This window comes from Vidua macroura, chromosome 4 (assembly GCF_024509145.1).
Source record: "Vidua macroura isolate BioBank_ID:100142 chromosome 4, ASM2450914v1, whole genome shotgun sequence".
In the NCBI taxonomy this organism is placed as follows: Eukaryota; Metazoa; Chordata; class Aves; order Passeriformes; family Viduidae; genus Vidua; species Vidua macroura.
The window spans coordinates 22,379,351-22,398,663 of record NC_071574.1 but is presented as its reverse complement, the minus strand read 5'-3'; the positions used below and the strand labels follow the sequence as shown (position 1 = coordinate 22,398,663).

The 19,313-nt window shown below is 39.5% G+C and overlaps 1 protein-coding gene across 3 annotated transcripts in view; it reads right to left on the bottom strand.

Moving 5' to 3' along the window:
- Positions 1–2,363: 2,363 nt before the first annotated feature.
- Positions 2,364–19,313, bottom strand: part of PDLIM5 (PDZ and LIM domain 5) — a 125,822-nt gene continuing 108,872 nt past the window's right edge. For all 3 annotated transcript variants that reach the window (XM_053975856.1, XM_053975857.1, XM_053975858.1), the window contains 5 exons: positions 18,890–19,064; positions 11,631–11,811; positions 10,493–10,613; positions 6,231–6,346; positions 2,364–5,621 (listed from right to left, as the gene is read on the bottom strand). In XM_053975856.1, coding sequence (XP_053831831.1) covers positions 5,532–5,621; positions 6,231–6,346; positions 10,493–10,613; positions 11,631–11,811; positions 18,890–19,064 — 683 coding nt within the window. In that variant the 3' untranslated portion in view covers positions 2,364–5,531. The remainder of the gene's footprint in view (positions 5,622–6,230; positions 6,347–10,492; positions 10,614–11,630; positions 11,812–18,889; positions 19,065–19,313) is intronic.

The window sequence follows — 19,313 nt, the reverse complement described above, 5'->3', positions numbered from 1 at the left end:
AATACAAAAGTGCTTTATTACAATTGCATACCCTATCATCTCAAGTATTTTCAAAAATCAGCTGTGCATAAATTTTAGGGCAGTGATTTAAAATTTCTTTAGAGATGTTTTTGCATTCACTCCATCTTATTATAACATGCCTTTCTCACACAACTTTCACGAGACCTCTAAAGACACAGTGGCTTTCTATTCCCAAACTACCATACACAAAATAGTTTGGAGCTTATCAGAGATTTGCGCTATTTTTCAGTTTCCTATCTAAGCCAACCTCAACTTTCCTGGCAAATGATAATGAAAAAGACCATTAAGCAAAGCAATAAAGAGTAATATAAAAGCTCATTATAAGCCCAATTCATAAAATTACAAGCTGTAGTGTGCAGTATGCACAAGTAAAACTGAAAACCAAGTTCAAGCATACCAAACGAGATTATAAATTAGCTATTGCTTTTTTCTCTCAGAAAAGCCATTCTTTAATGAGCTTGGAAACACAGCTAAATATTTTCTTTCAAAAATTCAAGAAAAAGCCATACAACTTTTGAGACTTCTGCTGGGCAGCTTTTTCTTGTCTCTCTTTTCCTCTTTTAAATTTTAAATATTGCATAGGAACCATTTGCTCTGTAAGGTTCCCATAGTTAGGACCAAACCCTTCTCAGAGGAATTTTGGCACCTTATTAATTAGCTGGTTATGAGAAGGAGCTGCACTCTTTCAGTGACTCCTATTTCACCATCAGTAAAGTGTGATACCATAATAAATTTCCATCAAGCAAACTATTTCTGGTAATTCCCCCTAATTAACACCAGACTGCTAATAATAAATTAGGCCCTATGTGTTTCTGATATAACCAAGATCTTGTCTGAGCACAAGATATTAACCAACGTCCCAAGAAAGTAAAACTTGAACCTAAATTAAGCCTTTGCTGGTAAAAGGATTTATATGCAATTTTGTGAGAAACCCTTTGAAGATCTCATATAGGGCATTTTGACCAGCAAATATTTTGAGTGACAGAGAGATTTGTTCTGTGCTGAGCAGTGAAAGTGGATTTATTGTGAAAACACACCATTGCATTTTAAGCCTATAAATCTTACACCGGATTACAGCATCTTAATGAATGAATGACAGATCTCTTTTTTTTGTTCGTCGGTGCATTTTAATGTTACATGACGTTGTGATTGATAGAAACCAAACCTTTGCCATTAAAATGTCAAATGCAGACTTCATGCCTTTACAAATTTGGCTTCTGGAGCTTAATGTACTATTTGCAAATAGACTTGCGTTTGTCTCGCTCATAGCCTAAACACTGAAGGGGAGGCAAGTTTTCTGTAAAGTTGCCTCTAAATTTTATAGAGCTGTGTGCAGTGTTTTCTTTTGCCTGTGTAAATAAAGGTAAAAATACAACAGTGCATTTGCCTGTTTAAGAGATGCTCGGCTGAGGGGATTCTTACCAGACTGGTGTTATCATGAAGGAACTGGCCCTGTCAGAGCAGTTAAGTGTCCCACAGTGAAAACAGAGACTGCATATCTTTCCATCCATCTTGAGAGAAGATGAACAATCAGAGACTCACTGGGGCTGGAAGGGACCTTGACTAGTCCAAGGACTGTATCCAGTCGGGTTTTGAGTCCAAGTAGAGAGACTCTACAATCTCTCTGGGCAGCCCATACCAATATTTATCATCCTCACAGTTGTCCTCTCACTACATAGCAAGCCTGGCTGTTTTCTTGACTCCCTTATCCAGGTGTTTGTAGACATTGATGAGGTCTCCCCTGAGTCCCTTCTTCTCCAGGCTGAGCAGTCCCAGCTCTCTCAGCCTCTCCTTGTATGACAAATTCTCCATACCCCTCACCACCTTCCTCACTCTTTAGTCCAGTACAGCTGTATCTCTGGTACTGGTGAGACCAGCACTGGACTCAGCTCTCCAGATGGGTCTCACCAAGGCTGAGCAGAGAAGGATAACTTCTCCCATCTGCTGCAATCCTCTGCCTAATGGACCCCAGGAGGCTGGTGGTCTTCCTTGTCTCAGAAGAGTTATCACTGGCTCATGGTCACCTTGGTGTCACCAGGACTCCCTGGTCTTTTTCCCTGTAAAACAAAGCTAAAAAAACCCTAAAACCTAGAGAATGAGCTGCTCAAATGCTATGTGTACAATCATGGCTTTCCTTTACTGGCTATGATTCAGGAAAAGAAAGTATCCAACAACCACAAAATAACTGAAGACAGAGAAATTCAGGTTTTGAGTAGGGTTTATTTGCTTGTTATGTTTTTCAATTGTAATTAAATTTGCAAATGTGAACAGACAAAATTTAATGTCAAATATTATTAAATGCAAGCAAAGAAATCACTTTAACAGCTGGATTAAACAGGATTTAACAGCTGGTAGTTTAGCATAAAACAATGTTTGCAAAGCAGCTGGCATGGCTAGATGATGCAAGTAGCTCTGTGAAGAAACAGGTACACAATTAACAGTCCAACACACACTGAACCACAACGCAACTCCTGCTTTTATGTTTATGGCATTGTTATATTAAGCATTTATATTTACATGTAATCCTGAATTATTTCATTACAACATACTGAAACTGTCATCATGGATCAATTATTCACTTATAAAGACATTCTACCTCCAAACAGAGTTAATTCAAATTCTCTCACAGGCAGTTTTGGAAGAAAAACAATGACTGACTGAAAATGCATGCAAATATCTACAGTAGTTAGGTTACTAATATATCTGTCCTGACTCTGTAACATTCCCTCATAACATGAATGCTAAATGTGTGTTGTGTGAAAAGAAGTTGGGAACCTCACTAAATCCCCAAATGATTTTTTGCTATGTCAAGTCTGCATTCAAAAACACATTTATACTTATGTCTCTCAATGCACATACATACAATGCATGTAGAAAGAAGTATATTTAAACACATACAGTCAGACCCCAAAAGATTCTAGAGGTAAAGTGGCTTAAAATAAAACAAAATACTACCAGGATGAAATAGTTCTAAACAACAACAACAAAAAAGGTAATAAATATTCAGTGAGATATATGGCATTATTATAAAGTGCTCTACTAAAATCTCACTTATTAAAATAATGATAAAAATTATGTTCCTTTTAATTGATTTATATAATTTGGTAAAGCCATTAAATATTCATTATCTACCAGTGACTCTATGCTTCCTTTAAAATTTTAAACAAATAGATAAAAGCAGAAATTAAAAGGCAAAGCAGCTAAATGAAGCAGTCCTATTGGAGCCTTTCAGGCTTTTGTCCTCAAATTCATTAACAACTGCAAAATTTCAAACCCTAGAGCATATGGATTAAAAATAAAATTCCAATTAAAATTATGAGACTAAACAAAATTTAACTGGATTTTAAGGACAGTGACAAACTGAGAAGTTTTTATCCTACGTTAAAATTGCAAGGTTTGAATCGCAGAAATTACGGGACACCTCTTCCTGTGCATTTCCCCCTCTTTCCTCACACATGTGCAATAAAGCTCCACTGAAACCTAGTCCGTAGGTCTAATTTTTCCACATTCTACTTAATTTCAAAGGCAACCTGGCTTATATATTACTGTATCTTGTCCAGTCTGCTTCCACCCTTCTGATTTTCAGCCAAACTCACAATAGGGTACATCTACAAGAGTGTAAACATTTTAAACAGCTTTATACCGTACCACCAAATTTATTTACCAACATTCACCAAATTTACCAAATTTCTTCTGTACCACTGGAAGTTAAAAAAGAAACGTGGTAATATTGAATAAAAACAACTTCAGGAATTAAAATGAAACAGCCCCACAATGTGAACCTGTCTCACTAAATTAATAAAAAGCCAAATATTTTCTTATATTTCAGTACAGCAATTTTGGTTTTCTTTCCTCTCTTTTGTTGATGTTCCTCATTACAATTGCTTTATTCAACCATACCAAATTTTTGTGACTTGTTTATCCAAGGTTTTATGGATAAAACTATCTGTTGAATCAGTAAAAAAAACCACCCCACAAGAACAAAACCAGTAAATGGTTATTTTTAATGTCTACTAGAAAGAGCACTAAAGATTAACAATTCAGCTCTGACACCCCAGTTGAATCAAACAGCATGTAAATTCAGTTTCCTTCAGGAATGTGCTCTGGTCCCAAGAGAGCCCCTTTCACCGTTGTGCAATTCTACTGAAGCAAATTCACCCTGTGCAGAGGAGCACCACCTCCTCCTTGGCTGCCTGCAATTGCTCCAATTAAACCAGTTAAGCCCTAATTTGAGGCTTAGGGGGACTGAGCTGGTGCACTGGTCTTGCACTGCCTCTCTGTGTGGATGCAAAATTCCTATCAAGCCACAGAATCAGCTGATCCGGCTTGCAACAAATGCATAATGACAGCATTGTCTCTCTGCTCCCTTGAAAGATCTGAGAGGTACTGAGCTGCTTAAATCAATGGAATATCATTTAACAATCCATTCCCTACATCTGGAAGAAGAGAGAAAACTAAATCCTAAACTAATAAAAATCATAACAGCTGAGCAAGAAAGTTTTCAGTACGCTACCTGGCACTCCACCAATATACATATTCATGAGCTACGTGGTAAAGAATGTACTGAGAAAAAAACAATGTCCTCAGTTGCACTTCAGCAGCTTCCCTCATTCAAGACCAGAATCTCACATTCTGGATACAAAACGCTGTTACCTGCAGATTCAGCACAACTTCCACTTTACAAGGCACTTAAAGCTACCTAAAATCTGAACTGCAAACAGAAGAATTTAAATCCCTGCTCCCTTAGGATTTGATCTGACATTTTCATCCTATCAAACACACCCTCAGCAGCAGGAGGTTTTGGCTAGTGTTCTGGTAGTACATGAGTTACCAAAAAGCATCCCATTTATGTTTTAAGTGGCATCTTCAAAATATCTTTTTACCAGCATAGCCACTTAAATCCTTTGTAAAAACCTCCGCCCCTTGCAAACCCATCAGAAATTCAAGTGCAAAGGCACAGGTACATGTAATCATGTAGGAAGCTTCCTGTATACAAATATCAGATTAAAATAAAAATAAGTTTTGGAACTATATATTTTGTATAATCTTATCTTTACTTTGAGTTCTTTCTAATGGAGTTTAGTCGCAATACTTCTGGACACACTTTAAAAACATCACTGAAATAAAGTGATCGGGATTGCTGAATCCAATCTCCTTTTATTTGTTGAATAGCAGCAAGACTGAGACCTCTAATATCAGGTATTTATTTTTATAGATGCTTCACTTCTCATAATGAAACAGAGACAAATGTGGTCATAAAATCATGAAATACAGTAATGTGTGAAGCATAAAGATACTCTTAATTGTTTGGCTTGGGTGCAATTCCTGATACCTTTCTTTTTATGAAGCAAAATCATAAATGATAAACACTGAAAAATTAGTGTACAATCTTTTCTGCAAGTTTCCACATCACTTCTTCATTTTAGAAAAATTTTATATAAATAGTATTGAACATGGACATTTTAACCTTTCTGCTCAGTACATTTGTTACACAAAACAAGCTCCAAGTTTCAGATGTTGACAGAGTGGGCATGTTTCTTGCACAGTGGCTTGTCCTTCTTGGAGAAGAAAGTCTGGCCCTCCAAACTGTCACTACATACCTGAAATGGGATAAGAAACAAAAGAACACCCAATTCAGATGGATTAATTACACCATAACCATTCAGACTGCCAAATCATGGTATTGTTCTATGCACAAATTTATTCAAAGGGGAAGAATCACCTTTTTTTTTAGGGATCTTCTTTTTATATGAAACTAGTGGTTGGTGTAAGCATAACCTTTCTTTAGACAAGAGGTGCTTAAGTGGGAGCAGAGTTAGATTCAGATCCCCAATCATTAATATTGGGGATTCTCTTTAAGGTTTTTTTGGTCATACAATATTAGCAAGCAATACCTTGGCTACAGTGTCCTTACGCCAAAAGCACTCTTACTACTTTAGAAACACAGCCCATTCCCCTACAACCTTCCACACTTACTGTGAGGAAGTAAACGCCGAGGGTTAAATGCTGGGACACAGGGCTGCAATCCAGGACACCTTTGCTTGCACCCGTGCCAAAGGCTTACAATAGCAACACACCTTCCAAATAACTGGGAAAGCACTTTTTGTTTGGGCTCAGGGGATTGAGAGAGGTTAGAGCTGTTAACTCCCATATGGGTCAGGTTAGCACTGCTGCCAGAGTTTGTTTAAAGGCAGACCAGCTTTACTTACGGAGCATACAAAGCAAGTGTCATGCCAAGTGTGGCCCAGGGCTTCAAGAAACCTGTCTCCAGCTTCAATGGGGAATTCACAGCCATGGCACATCGTACCAAAGAGGGCATAGTAATCTGCAAAGAGATACAAACAGCTTTTAAAGCACATACAGAAAAGCAGGACTGACCCTTTGAGAGCTTTGCTCTTTCACTGGCAATACATTTGGACTTGCTGAGGTTTATTAGACTGAGTATACTGTATAAAGAGCTCCTAGATCGAAAGCCTGGGATGTTGACTTCTTGCTAATTCAGTTCTTTTCCTCATCCTTTCAAGTGGGAAATGCTTCCATCTTCCTGGTGTTTCATTTCCTTGAGATCAACAGTGGGCTGGAGGGGGGGGGAAATGCACTTCTAGAGAGCACCCACATGAACTCTACATGTTCCTTATGTTCTCTCCATCTCTGCGTTGAAATCACACCCCAGCTGTTCACACTACAGACCTTCTCAGAGTAATGAATTCTGACCTACATTCTGGCACAATTTTTGCCCCAGACTGCACTACTCAAAACTATGTAATCATTAGCCTTCTGTCCTAATTAGAGTCTAGAAATTTGGATCAAGTCAGAATACCTTTCTAGTCACTAAAATACGTTACATGACTTTTAAAAAAACCAACAAAACTCCAAAACAAACTAACAAACCCTTCCTCTTCATTACTATGAAGAAGCTTCTCCAGCAATCTCAGGGAGCAGGGACTAAAACAAATGACATTGACCCATTCATATTCCCCAGCCCAAGCTATCTGGTTTTTTTCACTTATTTCAATTCTCAAACACCCCATTCTAGGAAGCAAATGTTTTATTCCTGCAGAGACAGCAGTGGCATTAGTGCTATAACATTAGAGAGTTTGGGACCAGCACACTACCATGGCAAACATGTCATGCAACGTTATGTCTTCAGAAGATGAACTACAGTCAAAGTGACAGTCATAATGAAGCTTTGGACTCCATCTACCAGTAACAGAGTGTTACTACCATAGTAACACTCTGCCTCTGACAAGGAAATTAGATGCCAGGGGTCATTTCCAAAGGAGAATTATATGGGGTGGGAAGCGGGGTAGAAGTGGATTTTGTTTCTCACCTAGACTGTACACATGTGCTGAAGCTCTAATGCTTACTGTAGCAGAGCCCAAAGAGGATCATCAGATGTGTCAAGCCCAAGAGGAAAGTTCTGGTTTTGTTTACTGAGACAGTGTTTTGTATGATGACCTCCCTGAAAATGAATAGGACATCTCCACAGGATGGGGAACACAGGTGCTCTGGAATAGCAAAGCCCTCGATAGCTGCCAGTGGCAAGAAACTGCTTCACTGATCACCTCCATTAATCCATACTACTGAATGAATTTGTAGGAGTTTAAGAAGAAAGACAATAAAAACATCAAATGGTAGGACAGACCTGTGCAAAACCCCTGAAGGACACAGTCTCATGACTGTACTCTTTCAGCTCTTGGCATTTGTGGTCATACAGAATCTTACTGATATTTTCCTGGTGCCAGGAGTTAAAACCTTTTGTAAGTTGGCCTGTGGTTGTGTTGATAAGTTTATTGGCTTCTGAAGAAAGGGCAGTAGATAAGGCAGAATGAAGGGCATAAGCTTTTTTTGCATGCTTGAATTGTGATACCACAGAAGCCTCCCAAGGCAGACTTCTTACATAGTCACATATCAGTGCTTCCTGCACACAGCATTTTCAAAACTAGGCTACTAACTCTGCACTTTAAAAATGTTCAAAGTTGTAGATATCCAGACTTTTATTTTAATTTTAGCCTCAACATCTAAACCCAGAACATTCTGCAGATGAATTCCCCTTTAATACTAATAGCTGATGCTGTTATAATTTCAAATACAGACTTAAAATTAGAACTCTCCTTTGCACTAGGAAGAAGGAAAGTTGGCAGTGACATTTACTTCTTATTTCTTTAAAATTAGTCATAGACTCATAACTCCAGCTGGACTGAAAGTCTTTGAAAAATTAATACAACTCAAATTAACATCTAGTTAGTGAGCCAGAGCCATTACAAAGTATCACTGCCAATAACACTTCACAGATTGTGTCTGCATTAACTTGCACTAGCAACTTTTTATCTCAGAAATAAACTTTGCAAGAAGTGTAGTATACTTGACATCTTACCACAGTTTTTCCTGCTCGCAGTATAGAAAAAGGCACATTTTGCACAGGAATTGTAACAGTAGCACAAATCAATGCACTGCACGACATGTGGGTCATTTGGTGGCAGGAACAAGAATTGAACCTTAAAAGAACAAATCCTGTCATGAGCTTTCCACCCAAAGGGGAATTATTGATTCCTCCAGTACTATTTTTGAGTCATCAAATGGTTTCAGGATTAGGGGCTTCACATGCCTTCAGGATGAAATTTCACCATGCTGTCACACTGGAGGATGCCACTCATGTACCCGTTTCCTCTGCTGCTCCACAAATTCAATAGGAGTAACACCCTACTCTACATTTGTCACCAAGTTAGCAATAACCTACTGTGTCCTTTTGTATCTGCCAACATCTCATTAAAGCAGCTCTGACAAGAGAAATTTTGGATAAACTGGCCTACTTCCCTCATGCTTACAGTACCGAGCACTCTCCCTGGCACCAATTGTGAACAACTCTTGGATCAGCTCAGAAGGAAATCTAAGCTCCAAAGAGGTCATTAGAATTTCATGCTAAAACTTTTCTGGTCAATCCATTTCTACATCTAGTGAAACTGTAATGTTCCTAAGAGTAGAAGGAAAACCATAACAAGGGTCCAACTGACAGTTCCAACACAACATGCACTGTGAAAACAGATAATTTTGATACAATTTTGTCTCTTTTCAATTTTGTGGGAATTGTTTTACAAATTGTTTATTTCCTTCCTAGCTCAGAAGGGTACATTTAAAGTTTTAAGCAAACTAGAAAACTGATTTAAATAAACACTGTTCATACTAATAATAATAGGTTGACAAGAGGCTCAACATGGCCTGGCAATGTGCACTCACAGCCCAGAAAGCCAACTGTACCCTGGACTACAGCACAAGGGAAGTGGCCAGCAGGCAAGAGAGGTATTCTGAACCATCTACTCTGCTCTCCTGAGACCCCACTGGAAGTCCTGTGTCCAGCTATAGGGTTCCCAAGATGGGATGGATGTGGATCTGCTGAAGCAAGTGCAGAGAAGGTCACACAGCTGCTCAGAGGGATAGAGCACCTCTCCTTTGAGGAAAAGCTCAAAGAGCTGTGGTTGTTCAGCCCAGGAGAAGAGAAGGCTCCAGGCAGACCTTACAGCACCTTCTAGTACCTGGAGGAGGCCTAGAGGAAAGCTGCAGAGGGACATTTTACAAGGACAGGTAGTGATAGGACAAGGGGGAATAGCTTTAAGCTAAAAGAGGACATTTATATTGGATAATAGGAAGACTTTTTTACTGTGAGGGTGGTGAGACACTGGAACATGTTGCCCAGAGCAGCTGTGGATTCCCCATTCCTGGAAATGTTCAAGGCCAGCTGGATAGGGCTTTGAGCACCATGGTCTAGTGGGAGGCATTGGCAGATGAACCAGAACCAGATGATCTTTAAGGTCCCTTCCAACCCAAAGTATTTTATGATTTTATAAAAAATGTTATGATTAGCTGGAAGTGCTAAAAACCAAAGCAGAAATGGTCTGAACTTCTAGGTCACATCGTTCATGTAATATTGTTCATCAGGCTTTCAAGTGCTGTAATTGTATCACTGCATTTTTCCTCTGACAGTTTTTTATCCTGGATCCTGCAAAAAACTACCTGGACAGACTGCCTACTCTTGGAAGCCCCTCAGGTGGTGAATAAGGCTATTCAGAGAAAACCGCATTACTCCACTGGCATTTGCTTGTGTTTGCTAAATAAGCAGATTTACGTAAACTTAAGATTACTTTAAACCCAACCAGAAAGTCACTCTAAAACTAACACTTTGATATATCACTGATACTCCAGCTGAGGACTTAACAGGAATAGGTAAAAATCAGTGACAAGAAGCCTGCTGCTGCTGAAGCTGATGAAGAAATCCTCACCAACTCCTCCTGCTGCAAATTAAAGAGTCTACAGCAGCAGCTATTGCTTTGAATTGACAAATCAAAGTTACATGAAATTTCTGGGGCGCTTCTAATGTGCAGCCTCAGAAAAAAGAATTATTTTTTTTCCCCAACCTTACTGAGCTCTGCTTTCCTGCACAACTGCAGTAAACTTTGGTTGCGTTGCTTCTTACCCGTCTCACAGTAGGGATCACCATCTTCTAAGTGAAAAACATTATTGCGGATGGGGTTGTGACAGGCCACACACACGAAGCAGGAAACATGCCAAGTTTGTTTCAAAGCATTTATTACTTCCTGTGGGGATTAGAAAAAGTGTTAGGAACACATTACTTCAATGTGATGACTAGAATTGTGGTAGCCATGCCTCCACACTTGATTCATTTCAAGAATACTTCGTTTCCTGCTGCTACTTTGAAAATGGGTTGTGCATACGAGGTCTGTGATGTTAAACTTAATGACGTGCTTTATTTATGGTACATTTCCTTATTTTTCATGAACAATTCTTCAGGGTCTTTGGAAGGTTTGACATAGAGTTGGACAAATTTTAACAGCTTACTTGTTCAAATTCTTAATTTTAATCAGGATCTCACCCATAATGGGCCCCTGAAATAAGAAAAGCAGTATCTCTTCCCTTCTCTTGAATTCTGTGAAGAGTTAATCAGAAGACATCATACAGAAAATTACCACTGCTCTGTGCTGTTTTGGAAGCTGCTATAGTGCCAAATATGACTTGAGAATTGTGCTGCCAGAGCCCTGCATGACCCCAGTTACACAAGAATGCAGACACATTGCTGTCTGCAGTGAAACAGCAGCCGATAAGTTGGCAGGCTCAAAATCAGTACTCAGTAGGAGAACACATCTTTCCATCTACATTAAAACTGGGAATATTTCAGTACTTCTCATCTAGTAAGCAGTGTGTTCTTAATGCTCAGTTCACCTAAGGAGGATTTTTTATTTTTACTTCCATCTCCCACTTCTCCCTTCCCATTCTGCAAAAAGCTGCCAATTAAAACCATGTTGCTCAGGAAAATTTGATAATGGCAACAGCTACTGAACAGCTTCACGAAAACAGGAGCTGAGCTTAGAAGAGCCAAGGAGCCTACAGCACCTTTTCCCAAAGACATTGAAAAGCTTCAACATTAGAAGATCCAAAGGCATATTTTGTATGTGATGAGAGCAGAAAAGGTGTGTCAAGAGTATATTTTAAAGAATGCAGACTGGGCCAGGTAAAATGGAATTTCATAGCCGAGAAACACTGAACACTGTGATTATTGTTCCCACCAAAGAACAGGCCACTTGCTGGTCACTTACCCCAAGGATCTTCCTCTGGCACTTTGAACACTCAGGAGCAAAGAACTTCTCATAGCAGACCTCACAATACAGCATCCCTTTCTCTTCCACAAATCCTATGTACGCCATGGAGGTTTTGCAGTGGGCACAATTAAACTCCTCTGGATGCCATGACTTTCCCAAAGCCACCAAGAAGGGTCCTCTGATTAGAAAGAAGAGATATTGTCAGCAAATGGACCTGGGCTCCTGCAAAAGCCGTTAATAGATTTATCTGCAATAGCTCTGTGCCGTTACTACACTGTTCACACACATACATTGCTCCATCCCTTTTTCCTCCTACAGGGTCTAAGAAAGCTCCAAGTGTTGACTGTATCCATCTCCATTGAACTCTCTCCTAGAAATACCTGCCCAGAATAAACACTAATTCTTTTCACTTCACCGCATTTCAGGAATCTTATTTTAGAACTACATTAAATACAGTGCTGAAGTGTCTGCTAGGGAAGTGAAGAAGAAGATTTTCCATGTTCCCAATTCCATCTATTGCAAAGAGATATTTGACTCGGTAACATGATCAGCTCTCCTACAGTCTGCATTCATATTGAGTCTACAAAGATATGTAGACTTGACCCCACTAGGAGCAGATAACTTCAGTTTCTTCTGAGACAAAAATTCAACCACTGTTCCTAACCAACAAGTTTCTTACAGGATAACCCATCCTAGTGATAGGACAATTTTTTTTTTTTTTTGTATTAAAATGGGTCTATTTTTTCCCAAACATGCAGCTTCCTCTATCATTTGCAAATGCAAAATAACTATACTTTTAATAGCATTTGTCTGGTTAACGCAATGTAGTTAATAGAAAAGAAATTTATCCATTTTTCAATCATCAAAAACTTCTCAGTTTGTAACTTATGAATCCCAGGTCTATATCACTGTCTCTATATTCATCTGAAAATATTTTCAGTATGTTAATATCTTCAGAGAACATATTTACTCCAAAGAGGTGCCTCCAAGATCCCACCAACACTCAACCTTCCATAATTTAGGTTTCAGATGAACTTTGTGGTTCATCTCCCCCACCAGATTTCCTGTTTTTCCAACACCAATAAACATGGAAGTTTTCCAAGTAGTGAAAAATGAAAAGATGTAATTCTTTCATTTTTTTTCTAATCTAATACTGCACTGAAAAGAACCTGAAAGGTACTAATATGACTACCTACTGCTAAACATTTTTTTGGAAATCAAGTAATCAATCTACAAGAATATTTTTGTGTAAGATTTTCATATGAACAAAGCAAGAGCAATAAAGAAAAAACCCAAATAACCCCCTCCCCCCAAATCCACCTTGAAATTTGCTTATGTTGACTCTAAAATAGAAATATAAATGGGCTGAGGACAGAGGGCAATTTAATCAAGGATTGAGTGTAAAGACTGTGATTTCTCTTCTACATTTTCTCTGGCGACGCTATCTATTTTCAGCAGGATAAGAAGTCCAAGACAATGGACTCAACCAGGCTTAGTATAGACGCAAAGATTTAGGATAACCCAAAGACCTTGCAAGATGAACATACTTAGTCCAGGCCAGTTTCTTTTATTCACCCCTGTTTATTGGAGGGAACAGAATAAAAAAGGGCTCCTGAAGAGAAGCTCTAAGGAGGGAGCTGGGGCTGAGTGCAGCTCTCCAGCCCCTCTCCCAGCGGATGCCTGAGCAGTGCAAACGCAGACCTAACCCAATACCCTCCCACTACTCTACAAGCACCTTTTTACATCAATGCCCTCTCAGTTATGTACTGATCAAACAATACAAGCCCTTATGTACAACAAAGTGCCCTCAGAGTGCCGTGTCAGCACAGGCTAATTTAACAGATTCATTAACACAGGGCTGACACTAAAGACGCTCTCCTGGCTCCAGGTAGGATTGAGTTTCTGGCCATCTGCATCCCATTGCAGGCTCAGCTCTGCAATGGGAAGCAGGCATGCCAGCAACAGGAGAAGAAGGAATTTTTACATGTGTGTATTTAGCTCTCCAGAGTTTACAGCCCTGACATGTTGAGGTCAGGCATTCAGGACAGTGCGCAGGAACGCAGACAGACCAGGAACAGCCTGAGAGTGCACCTACAGAGTTCCTCTCCCAAAGCCCCCAGACAGCTGGGGCTGTGCCCTGCAAAATGTCTACGAGGTGTTCCATTAGTGCACTGACTCCCTGTGCACACATGTCCAGAAGAACACTTTCTAAACACAATTTTACTGTCAATCAGGCCGCAGTTTAAATATGTCAAGCTGATACTGCGGCTTAATGATTCCTGCAACTTAAAAGCTGCCCCAAAGAATATGGAAGAATAAAAAAAAAGAAAAAGAAATACCTGCCATGTAAAATACGCTAAAACATGATAGTCAGAACTTGGAGGTGTTCCCAGTCTCTGCATAATTTTGCCATCAAAATGATAGCTTCCAGTAATGAAACGTATTTATTTCCTCTATTAATTTGAAAAGGACTTTAAAGTCCCAATTTGAGTAAGGGGGCAGGATGCCCACACTCACGCAATGTGAAAGAAGTAGCTAGGGGGATGGAATGCTAGGAAGATGGCTGTAGATGTCTTCATCCTTCATTTCTTCCCCATTTAATACCAAAACCAGTAAAAATCCCACACGCCTCCATCAACTAGAACATATTTGTAAAAGCAGTGCTAAAAACCCACATTCCTACTGTCCAAATGGGATATGGGATGACCCAACAGTTGGCAACAGTTGGCTATGAATGTGCCTCTAACCCCAGGCTACTTTGACATGCTGAGCATTTCTGAACAAATTTCTGGCATTACCACCTAGACCATGTGAATGGAACTCAAAGATGAAAACAAACTAGTCATTTATTTATTATTTCTTGGAAAGAGATTCTGATTGATTTACAAGAGTATTTGCAGAATCTAATGCTCTAAAGGTACGTGATTTTAGTAGTCACCTCAGACATCTGGGTTCTGCATGTAACAATGATATTGGGGCAATCTGAAAGGAGAAGTGAGCAACTTAAAGGAAACATAAGTGCAATTTCAATTACTTAATGCTCATAACTGAATATAACTTCATCAGTGTGACTGTGATGTATTATATTAGTATGCCAGTAATTTAGTCTCTCTTATGGCTTGTATTATGATAGTAAGCCAGAACTGAAATTTGGTGGTAGAGAGATCAAAAAGGCTTTCCACATGTTAGGAAGGCCAATCACTTCACAGTTAACCATATAGCAGTTCTACATTCTTCCAAGTTTCTTCTTCTTCTCCCCTGAAAATGCCATAGTATACAATTTGTGTACAGGAGGTGCTGAAGGGAAGCACCTTTTTACTTTTTCCTTTGTGCTTTTTGCTTTCAAAAACAATTAAGCTTTATGAAAAGGTGACAAAGCCAAGTCATCATTCACAGCAGCCATGCTGAAGAGTATGTTTACAATGGTGATCCAGAGAAAACACATTTGGACTTCAAAGGAAGAGCCAACTCTGCAGTGCAGAACTTGGTAAGGCTGTCTGGGAACCAGAAGTCTTCTTCGGGAAATGCCAGAAGTCTGCCAGACCGTCACAGCAAGTAGATCAAGAGAAATTTAGTTTGCCTACAGCTTTGATTGTTTTAGACATGGAAAGAAAAGCTTACTTAATGAAGCTTTGGAAAAACTGGAACCTTCAGACAATCACTATGTGAATAATTGAAGATATATTAAAAAGTTATAAGGTGTCTCTAAGAAAGGTTTTGGCTCATCCAGCCATGGTTATTCTATGCCTGAGTGTAAAGTAACAACTCCAGAATGCATTTTGGCTTCAAAACAGATGTACAATGCAATGCCATTTGATCCTCCTCCTACCTTTTCATAGGTAAAGGTACCACTGAGGGCATGAAGTGTAATTATGCTAAAACTTGAACTCAAAATGCCATTGCAGTCTTCCACATCCACTGTATACTGTGAACATGAGGCATATTTGGCATTGATTAATGCACATCAATTCATTTCGGAACACTTGCTTTTAATAATTGAGCAGGCATTTAACATATGAAGAAATATAAGGATTTAAACACCAACTGCAAATTACAAAGAAGTCAGATGTGGATACCAATTACTATTCATGAAAAGGTGTCACTTACAAGAGGTGACAATGGCTTAAGTACAATCAAGTGGGGCCTCTGCAGTTTGCCCTCACTATCCACTAAGGAGTAAATGTTGCTCCACAGACCAACAGACTGCCCTACTTAGAGGGCAGCAGCTCATCTCTTTTTGTGATCAAAATAGGGGAGTGGGGAGCACCAGAAAGTGATTTAAGGGCCAAGAGGACAGGGGAACTGCTCAGGACTGAGACCCCACAGCACAAAGCATCAGCACACCCTGATAAACCGCAACTGCTGTAAAAGGCAAGGAAGTCTCTTGTATGAAAAATGCAGCATATAGTCCACTTTGTGTTTGGTTTAAAACTAAAATAACAGTGCAAAAAAAGAAAATGAATCATTTCTTGCATGTTATTTACTAGACACAAATCCAAATCCCAGAGAACAAAAAGTAATAGAATACTAAAGACAGAATTATTGTATAGGTCAAACAGTTCAAGGAATCAGATTAATTTCATCCCAAAAATAAATATGCCTTTTCTGATACTAGTATTTGATTTTTTTCAATGAAGAAAAAAAAACCAAACAAACAAACAAACAAAAAAAAAACCACCAATAAAAAAAAAAAAAAAAAAAAAAAAAAACACCAAAAAACAACTGGATTAAGATGCATAGGTGCACCTGTGTTGGGAATGTACTTTCTACTGCTTCAAGGGGGTTAGATTAATGTATTTTTGTTTCTTTGACTTATCCAGTGGAAGTAGGAATAACTTTTCCAAAACATCACAGATCCATTAGTAAAGAGTCTTGTAAAATCAACGCAGTGCTAACTGAACTAGTAGTGAACTACCACAACCGAAATCTCATGGAAGCAAACAAACTGGACTCATTTCACCTCTAAAGATCAAGTGATTTGCATTGGCTGGTTCTGATGTAGAATCCAAGCCAGGGCTCAAGAGGCTACAAAAACCCATACTGGAAAGGCTGATTTTCTATTATAATGAATGAAAATTATACAACTTATGGACTTCCTCATTTTTCAGAACTTTCTCATCAATAAAAGTCTCTTTCTTTAATCTTGGTGAAACACAATGCAGGCTCTCTTATTTTGTCCACTGAAAACATGGGATATAGATAAAAAATTTAAAAGATACTATTTAAAAAAACCTTACTTTCCCCTTGTAGCTCAACAAGACAAATGACTGAATAAGCAAGAAGAAAACACTTTTGAAGAATGTATTTCTTTCAATAATCCTTTTATTTCAGGGAAAATAAAATGCAAGGTGGATGAAAACAAGGATGATTTGCACATTGGCAATAAAAGCAGTTACAATTCCCTGAATGAGACAATGATGACTAATTGTCAGAAATCACCGATGGAACAATGCAACCAAGATTCAATTCTTCCTCCATGCAAAATTCTGGCTAACGGTAGGATATCTTATGGGATCAGCAGAACTTACTTAACCTAATCTCTATTGGCAAACCTGTGTTTGTGATGCTTAATGTTTCCTACCTATGTTATACAAGTAATGGACAATAGCTACCATAATATCCAAAGGCCAGAGAGCCCATCAAAGAGCTTGAAATCCAGCAATACAGGAAATTATTATCAATCCAGTCCCAGTAATTGTTAAAACATCACTTGGGGATGTTATTTTTCTTCTTCTCAGTTAGAAACTACACTTTAGAAATCAACATTAGTTTTTCCAAGGCTATGCTCTCTGATTGGTTTCCAACTAGCCAATACTCCCAATTCTATTGGAATGGGTGTATACATGAAAACTAACTTGCTTACTTTTCTTTGGTCTTACATTTACTCCATTCCATCCAGCTTTCTGTTTCTCTGTAAAATAGACTGGAAGACTGTGATTGTTAGCAGGTCACAATATTTTTCCTCTAAAGTAGTTTAATTCTCGGTTTTGTTAGATAAACTACACATGAAAACAGTGTTCTGCATTACCAAAATGAAGCCTTAAACCACTTGTGACTAAAGAATCAAAATCCACAAAAACAAAACAAAGCCCTACTGTGAGAGAGGCTGCAGGATGCACAGAATCATAGAATCATTTAGGTTGGAAAAGATCTATAAGATCATAAAGTCCAACTGTTCACTCAGCACTGCCAAGTCCACCACTAAGCTATGTTCATAAGTGCCACATCTACACATCTTTTAAATACCTCCAGGATGGTGACTCCAAGACCTCCCTGGGCAGCCTGTTTAAGCTGGACAACCCTATTGGCAAAAAAACTTTTCCTAATATCCAATCTAAACCTCCCCATCACATCTTGTGGCTATATCCTATCACTTGAGGAACATTATTTCCATAATGATAAAAGAATAATTGAAGGACTGTTGACTGCTGATATGACTATAAACCTGCTGACTCTTGAGCCAACGTCCACATCACTGCAATCTCCTTTCAGGCAGTTGTAGAGAGGGATAAGGTCCTCCCTGAGCCTCCTTTTCTCCAGGCTGAACAATCCCAGCTCCCTCAGCTGCTCCTCATAGATTTGTGCTCCAGATCATTCCCCAGCTCTGTTGCCCTTCTCTGGACACACTCCAGCACCTCAATGTCCTTGTCAGGAGCAGCCCAGAACTGGACACAGGATTTGAGGTGTGGTCTCCAGTGCTGAGTACAGGGGAACAATCACTGCTCTGGTCCTGCTGGTCACACCAGTGCTGATACGGGCCAGGATGCCACTGGCCTTCTTGGCTACCTGGACATACTGATGGCTCATGTTCAGCTGCTGTTGATCAGCATCCCCATGTCCTTTTTGGCCAGGCAGCTTTCCAGGCACTCTGCCCCAGCCTGTAGTGATGCCTGGGGTTGTTGTGACTCAAGTGAAAGACACAGGACTTTGCTTTATTGAACCTCATAAAACTGACCTCAGCCCATTGATCCAGCCTGTCCAGATACCTCTGCAGGGCCTCCCCACACTCCAACAGAGGAACACTTCTGCCCAACTTAGCCACCTGCAAGTGTGACTAAGTGTGATCTTGATATCTGATCTCAGTCTGGACCATTGATTAAGATATTAAGCAGGACATGCTCCAATACAGAGCCTGGGGTGCAACCCTGGTGACCAGTGGCCAGCTGTACTTCACTCATTCATTACCACTCTCTGGGCCTGGCCATACAGCCAATTCTGCGCACCCCAAAGTGTGCCCCCAGCAAGCAGATACACACCTGATGACCTGGTTACAGTATGCACACATGGGAGTGCGCTTCCCCGCTGGAATATGCTCCGCCCGCTGAACCAACGTGTCTTGCTCATTTAGCTGAGGTGTTGTTGCAGCTTTTTCACTCGGGGCAGTTGTTCCAGGTGATTTAATACTGTTTGATGTCCATCCACTGACAGGAGCTGGGGAAAGAATGCCAAAAGCTTTTAGAGGACCATCTTTCGGTACCAAGTAAATTAACTTGAAACACAAGCAACTAACAGCATTTGCCTAACATCATTGTCCAGTGTATACCTGCCTCCTTAAAGGAACATATTAAAAAGCACTCATTTTTCCCTCCTCCCCCAATAAGTTACCAAGAAAATCCTACCTACTTTATGAAATGTCTGTGAAATAACACAGAATGGTTTTGGCTAACTTGGACAGGTAGT